The 17416-nt window shown below is 34.1% G+C and overlaps 3 protein-coding genes and 2 long non-coding RNA genes across 5 annotated transcripts; all 5 read right to left on the bottom strand.

Moving 5' to 3' along the window:
* On the bottom strand, window positions 2960-4840 carry LOC110263077. Its single transcript, XR_002348079.1, has 3 exons — window positions 4663-4840; window positions 3350-3457; window positions 2960-3242 (listed from the first exon to the last, which is right to left on the bottom strand). It is a non-coding gene; the product is annotated as an uncharacterized LOC110263077 (long non-coding RNA).
* Window positions 7348-9861, bottom strand: LOC107613333. Its single transcript, XM_016315292.1, has 7 exons — window positions 9639-9861; window positions 9467-9581; window positions 8941-9355; window positions 8708-8868; window positions 8305-8620; window positions 7798-8016; window positions 7348-7713 (listed from the first exon to the last, which is right to left on the bottom strand). The coding sequence occupies exons 1-7, from the start codon at window positions 9859-9861 to the stop codon at window positions 7348-7350; spliced, it is 1815 nt and encodes a 604-aa protein (XP_016170778.1).
* Window positions 9990-10913, bottom strand: LOC107613326. The gene has a single exon (XM_016315278.1). It carries the CDS (start codon window positions 10911-10913, stop codon window positions 9990-9992), a length of 924 nt encoding a protein of 307 aa, XP_016170764.1.
* LOC107613316 (dnaJ protein homolog ANJ1-like) lies at window positions 15591-16628 on the bottom strand. Its single transcript, XM_021111804.1, has 5 exons — window positions 16502-16628; window positions 16389-16393; window positions 16211-16338; window positions 15898-16095; window positions 15591-15816 (listed from the first exon to the last, which is right to left on the bottom strand). The coding sequence occupies exons 1-5, from the start codon at window positions 16626-16628 to the stop codon at window positions 15591-15593; spliced, it is 684 nt and encodes a 227-aa protein (XP_020967463.1).
* Window positions 16640-17235, bottom strand: LOC110263075. Its single transcript, XR_002348078.1, has 2 exons — window positions 16943-17235; window positions 16640-16834 (listed from the first exon to the last, which is right to left on the bottom strand). It is a non-coding gene; the product is annotated as an uncharacterized LOC110263075 (long non-coding RNA).

The following is a 17416-nucleotide window of genomic DNA, read 5'->3' on the forward strand; positions in this document are numbered from 1 at the left end:
GTTCATTTTCTCTCACATCTTTAATTTGTTGTGTAAAAGTTTCTCTTTCATCTTTTAATTCATTTTATTTAGATTATTAGTATGCATTAAATCAATAAAATTAGATTCGAATAACAATTAGTTATGCGCGGATATTTTGCTAAGTTGTCGTATTTATGTCTTGGAGATATTTTAGACACGATATTTAGGCTGTGTTTGTTTTTGAGAACCGAACAAGACAAGATATTAAGAATAAGATACAAAAGACAAAGACACAAAATTTTGTGTTATTATATTCTATTTGATGATAAATTAGAACAAATTATGAAAATAAAAAAATAATTATGAAAAATATAATAATAAAAAATATAATTATTAAAAATTAATAAGAATAATGAAAGAAAAAAATAAGTCGTATCCCTTATTAGTATTTCTGTGTCTTTCCTGTCAGGATGGACACAAAATACACTAATTTAGTATCTTTGGACACAATGTCTCTGTCCATGTCTCATCTGTCAAACACGATTTTGTGTCTCTGTGTCTCTTATCTCAGTGTCTTGTCTTTATAAACAAATGCTGCCTTATTGACATTCGTCCAATATGCGTGTCTACTGTGTCCAATCGTATCTTAATAAAAAATAAAAAAAAATTTTTTGGACACATTTAAACACACTTAAATACCATTACGTATTAGCGTGTCCAACCTTATTCTTAACATATATTTTTTAAATAAATTTAGAAATAATATATATTATTATTTATTAAAATAAAAAATATTTTAAATATTTTATGTAATTAAAAAAATATTAAAATATTATTGTAATTTATCTAAAATATTATATATATATATATCGTATCCCCGTGTCTTATAAAAAATTAAAATTCATGTGTCCGCGTGTCCCGTGTCGTGTCATATTATGTCCTGTGTCCGTCTAAGTATCCATATTTCATAGGATTTTTGTTGTTGTTGGTCTTGATGCTTTATAGGATTTGAGATACGAGATAGTTTGCTATTAAATGTTGGGCTTTAGTTAGCCCAATACTAACTTTTTTTTTGTTCGTGGGCTAAGCCCGAACACCCTACCCGAACCAACAACCCACCCATCCCTACTCCAAACCCGCTTCTTTAACCTATCACAGCAAACATTACTACGATTCTCTACTCTCCACCTCTGTCGAGCTTGGATGTCCATCATCGTTGGCAAATTTGTCGGTGGCATTGGGTGAGATTGCGTCGTTCGATCAGGTCTCCTCCGCCGTTGCTTCCCATAAGGTCGCTCCTAAGCAGAAGGTGACGAGGATGTGTTTAACGTTGCAGTTTCTCCTGTTAGAGATGATTCTTGACAGTGTAGCCCTTCCATGGCTTGAAATCTAATGTCTCGCAGCTGAAGCGTCTTTGATTGATCAGAGAAAAGTTATAAAGTCCTCCAAGCAGCTACCGCCGTGAATGGCTTCCTAGATGATGATGTAGTTGCTCCTCTTCGGATTATGCTAGCAATGGATAGTGGTGGATCCATATACCATCTCTGCCCCCAATTGTCTTGTTTTTGCTAATTTTGCTATAGTATGAATATCTTATAAAATTTTAAAATTTTTATTTACATATCTCATATCATATTATGTACCATATTTATATCAGTGTCCATATATGATAGGTTATGCGTATTTTTTATCATTCAAATACATTAAATGCTTTAGTTTGTAATGATAATACTTTTCAATATGAAGCTTAAATATTATATGAACATCTGTAATAATTTGATTGAATTGAATAAATGAATTATATTATAGTGTCCATATTAAAATCTACTGTAATATAAAGTAATGTCCATTTGGCAGAAAGTTTTAAAAATTTGGAATTGAATTAACAAGTGGCAACATTTAGGAATCTAGCGTCTAACATTATAAGAAATATCGTTAAATTTGACGGCTAAATTGTCGATAATATTAAAATTCAACGGAAAAATAGACGGCAAAGATGGTCGCTATTAATCTTGTCGATTTTTTAAAATTCTAATAAAATTAACAGTGTTTCTGTCTATAATATGAGTTTGAGAATTTTACATTGTTACTAAAATCGACAACATTGCCGTCAATATTATTATATAAAATCGACGTCATTTCTGTCGATATTTGATTCAATAAAATCGACAATGTTTTCATCTATAATATGATTAATAAAATCGACAACGTTGCCATCGATATTTGATTCAATAAAATCGACACAGTTAGCGTCGATTTAATTATTTAGATACCGACAAATTCTTTGTCTATATTTTGTTTTTTTTTTGTCTATTTTAATTTTAAAAAGCGACAACTTTACCGTCGATTTTAATAGTTATATGTTTTAATTATTTTTTCTATTTGAAAAATAGTAAACAATTAATACAAATAAACTGTTAAATATAGAAATAAATTTATACAGAATATTAGATAACAAGACAAATAAACTTTTAAATATAAAAATAAAATTTATACTAAATATTAGATAATGAGTTTACAAACTTATCAAAATAATAAATAATCCTCTAAAATAAAGACTCAAGACAAGATAAATAACTAAACCTAGACTTATATTCGTTTAAATTGCAATCCACTAATAATACAAAATATTCAAAGTAAAGTAATTAAATAACCTACTCATACTCATCTAAATAATCATCTGAGTCATCAAGATCGTCAGAATCATCCTCCCTTTGAGAACTCTGTGATTGTCCTGGTCGCTGCAGAATAGGTGGGAGTTTTCTACCTGGGACTGGAGCTGTGCTTTTTTGAGAGCTTGAAAAAGTAAAAGGAGGAGGTGGGGGAACACGTGATCCAAAACTACTAGAACACATGGCCCTCACATACTCAGTCAAGCTGCTCAATTGATGACTAAACTGATCCATCTGTGAGTTGCTGGTGTTGAGATCCTCACGGAAGGATTCAACAGTTTGTTGCCACTCTCTTTTTTCTCTCTGGTAGAAGTCTTCAAGCTCTCTATATTTAGCGGCATGTTGTTCAACTTTCCTATTGAGTATTGTGACTCGTTCTCTAAGATCCAAAACATCAGTGCTGGTGGTCGTGGTTGGCCCATCAACTCGAGGTCGTACCATGGAAAAATCCCTTACCTCACCCATGCCATATACCCTACCTTTTCGTTTTTCACCCACTGTCTCAATCCATATGCTTTCCTCAGAGATAGGTGGTAGATCAGTTACACCAGCCTCTATAGCAGCCTACCGCTCTTGCTCAGCTTGAAACATACGCTCTTGAAATATATCCTACAATGAGGAGAAATGATTGATAAACTACTATAAGTATCAATAATGTAAAAGCTAAGGGGATATGTGAAAAAAATAAGTCCAACATTACAATGAAGGTAAGTTACCTTTGTCTTTCGAGAGTGTTCATCAACCCATTGAGTCCTATCCTCTTTGCGAGTATGAGTGTGCTAAAAAAACTCATCCATACATGATGGTCTTCCAAGTGAATGATTCTACATAATGTAATCAAATTATCAACAAATATGAGTGTACATAAACGTCCCAAGTTCAATCATCTCCACAAATTGTTTGACTTTATACTCACTCAATACATCACAGGTTGAAAGAAATTGCAAGGCAACATAATAAAAATATATCAATTATTGATGGTTAATTAAGAAGTTGGCTTTTCCTTTTTTTAATTTCTTGTTTGACTTTTCACTTTAAATACTACATATGTGCATAGGTATAATAATTCACCATTTATGATTACATAATACGTACATGGTTTCCATCTCAGTTTTGACATCACCACACATAACAAAGTCATCCAATTATATGTGAACCTTTTTAATCAATTGGAATAATAAACCATAATTCTCTTATTCAGCAAGTGTTAAAACAATTTTTATAGGTAGGTTAACATGTTCAATAATAAGCTTAACAACAAAAACATGTACAATACACACAGATGGAAGTGCTCAGAGGGTAGGTAAACTATAGCTTCATCATTGAGCTCAATACCATTAGACCTTACTCAATCAACAAGTACTTCAATCAATCCTTAAAAGGCTACACAATCAAAGGCCACACAGTTCGAAGCTCCGGCATGTACTCATTGTCCTCATTAATTTATGTAATTCATCCTTGTTGCAGCTGACTAATTATTGTTCATTTGAGGGAGTTCTATATTGCAAGCCTTATTTTGATCAACTTTTTAAGATGACTGGCAGCTTTGACAAAAGTTTTGCAGGTAACGAATTAAATCAATTAATTTCACTAATTACTAACTACTTGTTTAATTCTTAATGCATAAGCACTACTTGGATTATTGTAATACACACTGAATTCATCTTATTATTGTAAGCACTACTTGGATTATTAGTATTTATCTCCTTTGATCTGATTATTGATAAATTTAGGAGTTCCAAGTACTAAAAATGCTGCAGGTACAAAGCAATAGCAAGGTAGAGTACTAGGAAATTTCACTACATTGGAAGTCATGACCTTATTGCATGCGAAAACCATTAAGAACCAGATTTTTTTATACTTGCTATTATTTGTATATACTTTGGAAATATCTATCTATTTGGATTTTGGCAACGACACTATTTATATATGATAAACAATCATAAAAAGTGATAATATGTCCATTTAGAGGAATTATAATGGCAACTGATAGTATAAAGTAAGAAAAAGATTTCTATAAGCAATTTACCAAGCGTAACCTCACTTCTGGAAAGGTGGTGCCTCCTGCAGTGTGAAGAGAGGTACCTCGAATCGATTTCCTTGGCAGCTATATTTCTCGCCTATAATTGTCTATAGGCATCAGTGTCCCAACGTCTCATCAATTCTCCAAGAACTTGTGGTGGGATCTAATATGGACGGGCACCTTTTTTGCGAATGACATGGAGCATACCTTGTAAGCGCTTGGCAGCTCTAAACCTCCAAGCTTGATAGATATCATCCTCTTTTGTGTCAAAAATGTCAAAGCATTTCTATTTTAAAAAAGAAATAACATCTTGTTATTATATAACATACTATGATACATAACATTGTAAAGTACGTAAAATAAGGTAGATAAAATTTACCCTCTACTCTGTCCACCATATTTTTCGAGTATCATCATCTGCCTCATCAAAACTCAGCCAAGACTTGTTGTAGTTTCCCTTAAAAACTTGAGAAATACGCTTCAAGCCAGGCTTAGGTGGGTGCCAACTACATCAAAAACAAAAAAAAATGATAAAGACATATTACTTAGTAAAAATAAGACATTCTATTCATAAAATTTAAAGCAAATAACAAATCATTTGGCACCATCAACCGCTGCTAAATAGAATCTGTCAGCGGTTCTTGTGGCGGTTTCAGGGGACGCTACCAAATGATCTCATTTTGCAGTGGTTTTTCGGTAAACGCTGTGAAATGTACCCATTTTGCAGCGGTTTTAGAGGACGCTACCAAATAATCTCATTTTGCAGTGGTTTTTCTGTAACCGCTGCAACATATACCGTTGTTGAATACATTGATACTTGTTTTGCAGCGGTTTTTTTCTAACAGCTGCAATATTATTTTTAACTTGAATTTTTTTTATATAAACATTATTGCCGTCTTAAAACTATTCTAGTCCTCGCTATTTTTTTTACTGAAAAAATATGTTTCAAATACTGCAATTTAATGCATTAAATAAATTTTCATTTTTGTGTTACATAAAAAATAATTCATTAATTAAAAAAAATTTATAAATGAATAACAAAATAAATTTACGAATCAGGTTTTCTCTTGTACTATCAACCATTTTGAGTAAGTATTCAACCATAAATGGTAACATAAAAATCAAGTGAACGTCCGAATTCATAAACTCAAAACAAAGTTCAATGGAGCATAAAAATCAGAATTACTAAAGTAGACAAACAAGTTTTGAGTCAAAATTTCTCATCAACATCGTATTGACCTGGTCAGAAATACTCTGTCAGAAATCCGCTGCAGTGACGTGATAACGGATCTGATAAGTCATCTCCAAACCATGACAACTTGTTCAGATTGAAACCCCTTTTTGCAGCACGTACGGCATCTTCTCTATGTTGGGTGTTTAAAGTTTCATTGTCTTCTGGAACCTTATTGAGCTCAACATCCCTGGAGATGTCATATCCACCGGAGGAAATATCATCTAAATCATCTTCTGAATCAGTGTCTGCTCCATCTAGAGTGTCAGCAACTATTTCGCCTGAATATTCAGCTGACACTGAATATATGAACATGCAACCAACAACATCTAAATCTACTTAAAAGATAATGATAACTTCCAGGTCATTACCTAGTTATTAAGGAAAAAAATTGTGGAATTATGGAAAGAGGACATTCAAAATTAACAAATACAAAATTAACTATTACCATCTCCTTCATCGGTAGTTTGGACAGATTTCTTGGAAAGAAGCTCTCTAATAGCACGTTCTATATACTTCAATTCCTCTGTTGAAGCAATCTCCAACTCAACACCATGCGAGTTATTAAAGCGCATCTGAACCATAATAAAATGTATAGTTGATGGTCTTTTTTGTAAAGCATATTGTGTCTCTGTAATTCACTTTCTATGCTAGAAATTTATTTCTAATCTTTAATTCAGCAAGTATGTCTTCAGATGTCCTTCCAGCTACAAATGTCACAAAAACATAGCCAAATTTCTTCTCGTACCTTAATCCCCATTCATAAAGTTCCTACAAATTTTAGCATGAACGTAACAACTATCATTGGTTAAATGTTGTACGCATATATCAAAGTAAAATACTTATTAATCAAATAATGTTTAACTCAAGTGTTTAAGGGTACGGCTAATGAACAGACCTGTATAGTAGCTTCGTTCGCCGTTTTCAAGTATTCATTAGAACAAGATCGTCCTGATAAAGTCTCCAACCAAGACCTAACATTCAACTTACGGTACCATATGTCTCTGGCAACCGTAATTGCATGTTCCAATGAAAAGAATGGAGAGGCCATAGCCATTTTGTTAGCAAATGTTGTGCCTGCAACATGATGAGAAATCCTCCGTTTTCATTACTCCTGTTACAACACCATTTTATATTAAATATATTTGTCAATGATAACAATATCGTAATTCAAGATAATTTACTCGATATCATAATATTCTTTATTGGAGGTTAAGAACAATAACAATGATGATGAGAACAACAAAGCCTTGAAAACTAACTTTTAAAAGCAAAAATCGTTGGAAAAAATGAGGAACTGGTGGTATTCATGAAAATCAACTTAAAATGAAATCTTAATTCAAATACGAAAACACAGATAGTAATGTAACCAGCAAACTGCGTACATCATGAACACTGATAAACTTATCAAACACACACATATACTCTAAAAATGATGTACATGTTTTGCCATATTTTCACTATGCCACATAATTGATGTTATCAGAAACATCTGCTACTAGGTCTTCTATATCATCATCCCTTGTCAACTGTAAATCACTGATGTCACCTGCTGCTGACAGGTTCAACCTGGGCTGAGGAGAAAAAGTAGCTTTAACATCTTCATTCTCTCCTCCCATGACATACAAGTCTCGTGGTTTTACATGAACCACTACACTCCATTCTGGATCTACTTCATCACGTACATAGTACACGAGATGAGCTTCTGATGCCAATATGTATGGTTCATCCTCTTCTCGATCACCGGTGTGAATTGGACGAGCAAAATTAACGCTGGTAAGGCCCAGATGGTCTTGTTTGATTCCTCTGCTCGTAGTTGTATCAACCTAAATACATTTGAACAAAACCACTATGAAATGGCAGCTGTAGTTCAGTTCGATTATGTCCACAATTTTTCCATAATATGGAACACTACCAATAGCCACTCTGTTGTCACGCATGCTGGCATAACTTCTTGTATTAGATGAGACATAAACTCCACTATTTTGTATTTTCAGCCCGTCTTCCTTTGTGATAGTTCTAAACTTGTACCCATTGACATTATATGCCCCAAAACATCTTGCCTGAAGCATGGGACCACATGCCAGCAACTTCATTTCTTTCGAATGTACAGTACTGTCCATTGGAACCTAGCACCATAAATTAGAGTTTGTTCGTATAAAAAATTGGAATTTATAATTTATAATTCTAGGGCACAAATAAGTCGGTCAGGTTAAATTTCTATGAACTTCACGCTTGAACCGGCGAGGAAATTCTGCATGCACAACACGGTCTATCTTAGATTACGACCTTGTTTGATCCCGTAATTTTTGCTTGATTTCTGCCCTAAATGTACTTTACGACATAACAAGAAATTAGTCCGATGACTGAGTGTTTGAAATTGGTTATAATTGTGCTTAATGATTACATGTGCATACGTACTCAATAAACGGAGCGACGGCCTCGCAATTGACTAGCACATGACGATGTGCCTGATCTCTTTCCATTGGGGTCAGTACAAAATGTGATATAGCCCCTGAAGCTTTTCCAATTTCTGGGAACATATTACATCCTGTATTGTTTGTAACATCAACAGGTCGATCGTCAACTCGCGCTGGTCGATTAATTCTAGTCTCAATATTATCCAAATATCTGGAGCAGAATGTCAAAATCTCCTCGGATAAATAGCCCTCCACAATTGAGCCTTCTGCTTGTGCCCTGTTACGTACGTATTGCTTCAATCGTCCTAAGTACCTTTTACATAAATACGACATAACGCTTAGTATATACGTAACGAATTTGAAAAAAAAATGTCTTGAATGCGTTTAGTAGCAAGCTAACCTTTCTATTGGAAACATCCACCGATAATGTACCGGACCACCAAGTTTTATTTCATCAACGAGGTGCACCGTAAGGTGAACCATGACAGTGAAGAAGGATGGAGGAAAAATCATTTCCATCTGACACAGAGTTTGCACAACATGATTCTGAAGGGCACCAAGCTGCATAGGATTTACAGCTTTTTCACAGAGTTCTCAAAAAAATGAGGACAGATTCGCAATCACATTCGATACCAGACTTGGCAATGCATTTTTCACCAAAATTGGAAGTAATTGTTCCATAAGAATGTGGCAGTCGTGACTCTTCAACTCATACAACTTGCGCTGCCGGATGTCAACACAACGAGCAATATTGCTCGAGTAACCATCTAGAAAGACCACATTCTGTAGAGTCTTCAGGAATACATCCTTCTGTGGATTCGACATTGTGAAGATTGCTGAAGAATATTTACCACCTTCGTCCGGCCACAATTCAGACCTTATGCCCATACTTTGTAAATCTTTGCGAGCCTTAAGATTATCTTTTGATTTGACGCTATCGTTTAAGATAGTGAAGACCACATTGTCACAAATGTTCTTCTCTATATGCATCACGTCAAGGTTATGACGCAACATGTGATCCTTCCAGTACGGGAGTTCAAAGAACACACTTCTCTTTTTTCAATACGAGTCATCTTGATCTACATCTTCACCAATGCGTCTTCTTTTGGCTGTCAAAGTTGAGTTCTTCCCAAACGACACTTGCATGTTACACTGCTACCTTAAGACATCTGCTCCAGAATATTTCTTCGGTGGATCTCTGCTTTCAACTTGTCCGTCAAATCTAATCCGGTCTACTCTATATTTATGGCCCTGATTCAAGAAGCGGCGATGGCCTGTGTAACACCATTTTCGACTGAATGTTAGTCACTGAGCCTTAGCGTCCACATTACACGTGAGACAAGCTAACCCACTATACGTGTTCCACCCAGATAAATTTCCCAACCCTGAAAAATCGCTAATAGTCCACATTAGCGCCGCACGCATCTTGAAAGTGGTCCCCTTATTAGCATCATAAGTTTCAACGCCATCCCAGAGTTGCTTCAACTCATCCACCAGGGGCTCCAAATAAACATCGATGTCGTTACCCGGTATCTTAGGACCGGGAATAATCATAGATAGTATAAAAGATGCCTATTTCATGCATAGCCAGGGAGGAAGATTGTACGGAATAAGAATTACAGGCCAAATGGAATAAGTGGTACTCATATTTCTGAAAGGATTAAAACCGTCACTTGCTAAAGCTAAGCGAACACTGCGAGCATCGTTAGAAAAAAAAAAGGATACTTTGCATCAAAGTCTTTCCATGCTTCAGCGTCCCTTGGATGCCTCAAGTACCCATCGTTATTATTTGCCTCCTTATGCCATAACATGTCAGATGAAATTTTGCTACACATGAATAACCGTTGCAGTCGTGGTATAAGAGGAAAGTAACAGAGAGTCTTCGCTGGGAGAGGCTTTCCATTTTTCCTGACAGGTATTTTGAGTTTTATAACGGAACCCTTTCGCGTCTTCTGCTTCCATCGTGAAGTCCTACACTGCTTGCATTTGGTTGCGTCCTCATCCTCACCCCGATACAACATGCAATCATTTGGGCATGCATCTACCTTTTTGTACTCAATCCCTAACTTTCGGATAGTTTTCTTGGCTTCATACAAAGTGGACGGAAATTTGGCTTGCTCAAATGCATCCCGCAATAAGTCCAAAATCATCGACATAGCCTTGTCACTCACACCACACATACACTTAATGTGATGAAGCTTCACTAGGAAAGACAATTTTGAGTATTTCGAGCAGCCGGGATATAATTTTTCCGCTCCATCCGCAAGAAGATTGGCAAAATCCTGTGCCTCGCAACTTCGACCATCGTACAAGTACGGCAACTCTATATCATCGTCTTCTACAGGATCCGCTGTTGTGGTCTCCTCATTTTCAGGAGGCATTGTGAAGTTAAATGCCTCGTGCACTATTTGAAGATATGGATTCACCTCGGGTGTAGGTTTCTCAACTATCGGTGTGCAAGTAGAGCTCTCCTCAGCTAGTTTCTCACCATGACGCAACCACAAAGTATAGCCAGCGGGAAAGGGCTTTATCAACAGGTGGTCATACGCATCCTCTCTTATTTGCATAAATTGAAACCCACATTGAGGGCATGAACACTTTATCATGTTATCCGACGATGCATTCGCAAATGCAAAGTCTAGGAACTTATTAAGTCCTCGTCTATATTCTATGCTATCTCGTGGCTTAAGAATCTAGGTTTTGTCCATATCTATTATACACCAAATATATGGTTTAATAATTAATGTGATACAACTTTTTCATCACTAAAATAATGTTAAGTATCTTGCTGTATTCATTCCACATGATATAAGAAATACCATTCTAAAAACATAACATGTATGGTAAAATACGTGTGCAACTACGAACATTAAAATTTATACTAAAATGTGCAGTAAAGGTAGAATATAAAACTAATATAGAACAAAAAATATGCCTCATAATTACAGTTATAATACGACGATAAAATTTACGCCAATTACTTTTTTGCAAAAAATAACAAGATTCATTTTTACATATAATAATAGTCATTCATATAAGTTCATTCATGGAGTACCGTACGACAATTTTTGTACGTAAAACACTCCTCCTATATACCTTTTTATAGGAGGGGATTCAAAATTTCTGTACTCTTATTTGTATTCAAGGTTTATTTTTATGTTTTATTTTAGGTATGTTAATAAAAAATTTTAGCATTAGTTTTAATTTTTTTGTATATTCTAGAGCTATTTTTTTCTAGCTTTCTTAGAGGGGGGCGAGTAGTGGCATCGGCCCCCCTCAAATTTTAAGAAACTATACTTATATATGACATATGTATTTTAAGAATAAAAAAACATTACATAATTTAATAGTTTTATATGTAATTTTACTACCTTAATAATTTAATTCACTAATATTTTTTACTTAACTAATTTAATATCTTTCCCTCAAGTCTTTGTACCTTTCAAATTAGTCTTTATAAAATTAAAGATATCGTATATCTTGTATTCTATAAGGGTACTGTGTCTTTCAAATAATTATTAATTTATAATTTATTTTCAAATTTTTTAAAATTTTTGAAAGAATTAATTTTTGAATAATAAGATATGTGATAATTTTTAAAAGAAATCCGCTATAAATTATTGGTTTTTTATAATTTTATAATGTACTCTTGATATTGTTATATTTCTTTTATGTAATTATCATATTAAAAATAAAATTGTGAATATATATTGATAAATCTTTTCAAAAACCAACTCTAATAACTATATGCTAACAATTTTTATGGAATTAAAAAATTTATCTAAATTTTGGCCCTACATATTAAACTTTCTGACAACGTTCCTGTATATGGTATTTGACTGATTAAAGAGAACATGAAAAGAGATTAAAAATATGAAGTAACTTCTATAATAACAAATTCTTTAATAATATGTATAATAAAAAAATCTTTAAAATGATGTAACCCACCAAAAATTTTTTCTGGTATAAATTACAAATTATCAGTAGAGTGACGACTAATTAGTACTCAGCGGAGGAACACATCAAAGCCATAAAAAAATGAGTCAAACTATTTTAATTAAGTCTTACCATTTTTATAAACTAGGATTAATATTTATAATTAGAAAATGAAAAAGCTAGATATTAATTCAATATGTCAAATAATAACGATATTCATTAATAAATGACCATTTCTTAAAATTAAATAATCAAGACACACGTTGAGAATATTATTATGACAAACCAATAAGGGAACTAATAAATCCAAGATACTCCAAATAGTACAACAAATACACATAACTCATTACGCACCTTATGTTTATGGGTCAAAGATGCCAAAAAAAAATAGTCTGAAATGTGTATCAAATAAAAGTAAAAGAGTTAGTAAACAAAAAATTACGTCCAAAAAATTATTCTCTTCATCCAAACATTTCAAAAAATTTTTATCATAAAAAATAATATAAGATGATTATACTCTAAACCAATAATTAAGGAATAGTTTATCTTAAATAACATATTTCACGTACAACATACTTAAAAATAGAAAAAAAGAGATCAACAGCATAAAAGGTACACAAAACCAATTTATTGTTTTTCCTTATATAGAACATGATTAATCAAAAAAATATATATTGGAACCATCATTAAAATTTTTAGTATAATATATTTATAAACATTAGCTAATTAACCGAAAATTACTTTCGGCATAATCAAACAGACTTATTTTCTTTTTTATTGTTTTCTTAAGTGTTGTCGGTTGATTAAGCAAAAATTGGATATTTTAAAAATTAAAATTAAACCGATGAACCGGTCAAGATCCGGTTCGGGCGAACCGAACCGTGACCTGGCCGGCTTTTTTAAGCAACATCACAAAATCCTCCGTTTCAGCCCACATTTAACCCTAATTAGAACCCACTCCAAGAGAAATGAAGAGATCCAGCTTCTAAAGTTCAGACCGCCACCCTCACGCGAAGGTCTCCGACAAATCTCCGCAAGCGCCTCACCCTTCACCTGCGGCCAGCCATATCCGCGTGCCGCCGCCGTTCTTTCCCAGGTCGCTCCATTTCCCTCCGTCGCAACCCTCCTTCCCTTCCATTAAGCAGCCATTGTAGTCACCGCGAAGCCTCCCTCGCACACCCAAGCTGTCGCAAGCTCTGTTCGTTTCTCGGTCTGAAGGTGCTCCTTTACTGCTACTTGCCTTGGTCACTCGGTGGCTCTGTCTCCCCTCCATCAACGTTGACATTTGGTCGAGCTTCCAGGTATTTTTCTCTAGTTATTTAACTGAATATGCATGCTTTTTTTAACTGATTTTTGTTTGTTTATTTAACTCAATATTCATGCTTTTTTATTTTTAGATTTAATTTTTATTCTTGTTTGTTTTCAGTGTTCCTTGTTTGTTAATTTGAGGAGGTTATATTTGTTTGATGTAATGTACCGGCATGCAGCGAATGTGGTCTCTGTGCTGCTATTTGCTTTTAATTACTTTCAGTCTAAAACTGTATTGATTGTTTTGGAGGGATGCGAGCGATAAGTCGCGGAGGCTAGCAACGGGGACAATGAGGAGAGGAAGAATGAAAGCATAATGAGGTTGTCATGGGCTCTTGTTCATTCAAGGCAAAAAGAAGATGTTCAGCGCGGGATAGCCATGCTTGAAAGTAAGATCACTTATTGAATCTTTTTTAGTTCTTCAAGTTGCTTTTCCATTTATTTTTTTAAGTATTTCTTCTTGTTTATATGGCACCTTGATCTGCTTTTAGTAAAAAAATTTTTGTATAGTGTTAATGTTTATGTTGCTGTCTTTTGCCACTAGCCTTTTATGGTTATTTGAAAACAATTGTGTTCTCCTTTTCTTCTGAAAACATTTGCCTTTATTTATATGAAAGCTTAATTGGTGGCTTTAATTTTAATAATGCTAGAAGCTATGTACAAAGATAAATCATATGATGATGATTATGGTATGTGTAATTGATGACTATAAATTTTGATAATACTTCAAAAATCAGCTTAAAATCAAAGTTATAATTTTATATTAAGATAAATCTATTACTGAGATTTTTACTTGCTTGAAAAATTAAGAACATCGAAAATTTGAGTTTAAAAATTGGGGAAGAGATTAGTATCTAACACTGAAACTGGTGGTATCTGGATGAATGTGTAATTGGAAATTGATGAAACTTATAGAAGACTGGTGTTGGCTCCTAACATTTGAAAAGAAGAAGAGTGGAGATTTTTTAGTTTAAAATTATATGGGATGAAATATGTTTTTATATAGATGACCAAACACCTTTAAAATATAACTAATAATCAAATTTATTTTGAAGATAAGAAAACAAAAATCGAATTTGCCATCATTGGCCGGATTTACAGTCACTTTTTTAACAGAAGGCATTTGTTCAGATACAAATAATTAATTAAAAGGATAAATTAATTATATAAAAGGTTAAATTTATTAGAAGTAGAAATGGGTTACTCAAATCCTATAAATTAAAATTTTAAATTTGAAATCAAATAAGGTAGTTAAGGAAACGGCGAAAATCTGATTGAGATGAAGTTGTTAGGATTTCAAAAAATCACCCAATATTTTAGCAATCACTTTCTCCCGTCTTGTTAACATACTCTGCGCATCCTTCACCCTGAGCCACTTTATAATTCTGATTTCGTATAATCTTTTCACGAATACTGAGCTTACTCCTCTGCACAGTAATCATGTCTTCTTAATCATTGAGAAGAAGGCTCTTAAATTAAGTTAAAGGGTTGAAGTGATTCTGAAACAGTGGTTTTTGGCTCTATATTTTCTGCTCAGTCACCTAAGGTGAATGTATTTTACTTCATTTTTCCTTTTGTTCATTCATATGTATTTAATTCCTGTAGTGTCTATCTTTCTGCATTTCATGCTTAGGTTGATGATGATTTCTCCTATGTAACAGATTTTCTTTTGCTTTCGCATTTGTTTTTGTTGTTCCTGCAACATAGTTCCAAATAACAAAGATAAGCATGTAACTTGAACGTGAAGATGAATTGAATTCAGTTAGCTTTTCCAAGTTTGTTGAATCATCTTAACAAAGTTTTCATTACATATACTTAGACTCATTATTAAGTATCTCTTACTGTTTTTTATTTTATTTTAGTTCTTTGTTTATTTGTGTTGAGTCAGGTATTAGGTAGATAATCTGAGTCATACTAATAAATTGCTTTAAAATTTACTACTTTATTGAAAAATTGCTGAAATTCTTGTGTAGAAATTTACTACTTTGTTGAAAAGTTGCTGAAATTGTTGCTGGAACTAATGAGATTGTTTAATCCTATTAATCCACATGGACCTCAAGAACCTTCTTCTCTTGCACAACCTTCTTTCCTTTGCACTGTGGGCAACGGTCCCTGTCACTGATGGTTTCGCCAGTACCCTTACATTCACTGCAAGGATGCTGCATTTGCTGAACAATAGAGGGACCAAGGTGCCTGATGGAAACCTTCATACCAGTTCCTTGGCAACCAGCACACTTTGTAGAATTTCCAGACTTGTACTCTTTGCTGCAAAGTTCAATAACACAAACAACCACACAAACGTAAGAAACCAGTGTACATACAATCAATCACATCATAATAGAGTACCAATAACTTGAAATTTTGATATGATTATACTTACCCATTGCACTTTGAGCAAAGTACATTGTGAGAGAGCGAGAGCTTCTTAGATGTTCCGAGGTATAGGTCTCCAAGCGAGACCTTGAGGGGATGAACCACATCGTCTCCCCTTTTCTACCTCCTCCCTCTGCTAATACCACCTGTTCAAAGAAGCCATCAACAAATCTCTCAAAACCCAATCAAAATACAAAATTAACACAACCAATAAAAATTTCCCAAAACTGTATAAACATCTGATTATAACATACTGCCTCCAAAAGGACTCCCACCAAAGAAAGACTGGAAGATATCAAATGGGTCGTGGCCGCCACCCATTCCTTCTTTGAGAGCATCCTCACCATACTGATCATAAATCTCACACTTTTCAGTTTCACTCAGAACCTCATAAGCCTGGGCAAGCTCTTTAAACTGCAACAAACCAATCCAAAATCCATATTAACATCTGCTCCATTCCTCACCTCAACTACACACAAAATTCACAGAACTAATCTATTTCACAAAAGCAAAACAAGAAACAATGTTTGACCATACAACGCATCATCATATATTGAATCAGCTAAGCTGAACATACCAGTTTCAACCACGCTAGAGTTAACATAATCTTCATCATTTTCATCAAAATTCTCAGCCGTACTTCCGCTCCCATTTGAAGGTGAGTTGAAACTGCAATGCACAGTCTTGCTCTTGCACTTTCGCATATTTATATGGAAAAGAAAGAACAGTGGCCTTATCTCTGCTACACCTGAGTCCCCAAAATTCAGTTCGAATACACTTAGCCTTCATTGGTCCAATTAAAGGAACACTGCAGAGCCCTGCTACTTTGGCACAAATAGTGGGGATCACAACCGGTCCCTTCAGATTCAAAGAACCAATTCTGCCTTTATAATATATATATTCTCACAACCTTCACCAAAAAATTCACAAACCTATTTGCCATCATGATCTAAAACTTGCATAACCCCTTTATAAGCATGTTGAATGATTATTAATTAAATTTAAAAGCAAAACGCACCTCGAACTCGAAGTCTGAAGTGTGAAGCTTTAGGATCAGACAATGATCCAGTCACCGATCAACGCAAGAAGAATGAAGAATCAGGTTAAATAGGTTTTTGAATTCAGAAGGGGAAATTAATTATATGTGTATTATTAGTACATGTCTGGTCAGATCAAGGTGGAAAGTGAAAAGACGAATTGAGATTTGAGAGTGAAAAGAAGGAACGGAATTGAATTGGATCGAATTGAAGTCATGAATAGGGCTCAGAAAAAAAGGGGATATAAGAGAGGATAAGAGATTCTTCTTCGTGTGTTGAGGGAGACTGAGAGAAGGATCCCAAATTAATAATCAATAAATAAATTTTACAAAGCAATCATGGATCCACCACATGCATCAGCTTCAGCATCATCTCATAGTAAAATATGAAATCATTATTCTACCCTCCTATGTCCTCTCTCTCTCTCTCTCTCTCTCTCTCTTAAGTCTTAACTG

The sequence above is a fragment of the Arachis ipaensis genome, chromosome B01, assembly GCF_000816755.2.
Source record: "Arachis ipaensis cultivar K30076 chromosome B01, Araip1.1, whole genome shotgun sequence".
Taxonomy (NCBI): Eukaryota; Viridiplantae; Streptophyta; class Magnoliopsida; order Fabales; family Fabaceae; genus Arachis; species Arachis ipaensis.

Excerpts from the sequence above, each read along its gene's own strand:
- LOC107613333 (XM_016315292.1), bottom strand. The coding sequence starts at position 9,861 with ATGATTATTCCCGGTCCTAAGATACCGGGTAACGACATCGATGTTTAT. Across the intron at positions 9,582-9,638 it reads TGGGTTAGCTTGTCTCACGT|GCCATCGCCGCTTCTTGAAT; the intron begins GTAATGTGGACG and ends GGTGTTACACAG. Across the intron at positions 8,017-8,304 it reads TCGCTCCGTTTATTGAGTAC|GTTCCAATGGACAGTACTGT; the intron begins GTATGCACATGT and ends TTATGGTGCTAG.
- LOC107613326 (XM_016315278.1), bottom strand. The coding sequence starts at position 10,913 with ATGATAAAGTGTTCATGCCCTCAATGTGGGTTTCAATTTATGCAAATA.
- LOC107613316 (XM_021111804.1), bottom strand. The coding sequence starts at position 16,628 with ATGCGAAAGTGCAAGAGCAAGACTGTGCATTGCAGTTTCAACTCACCT. Across the intron at positions 16,096-16,210 it reads GACCCATTTGATATCTTCCA|ATTTGTTGATGGCTTCTTTG; the intron begins GTCTTTCTTTGG and ends GGGTTTTGAGAG. Across the intron at positions 15,817-15,897 it reads ATCAAAATTTCAAGTTATTG|CAAAGAGTACAAGTCTGGAA; the intron begins GTACTCTATTAT and ends TGAACTTTGCAG.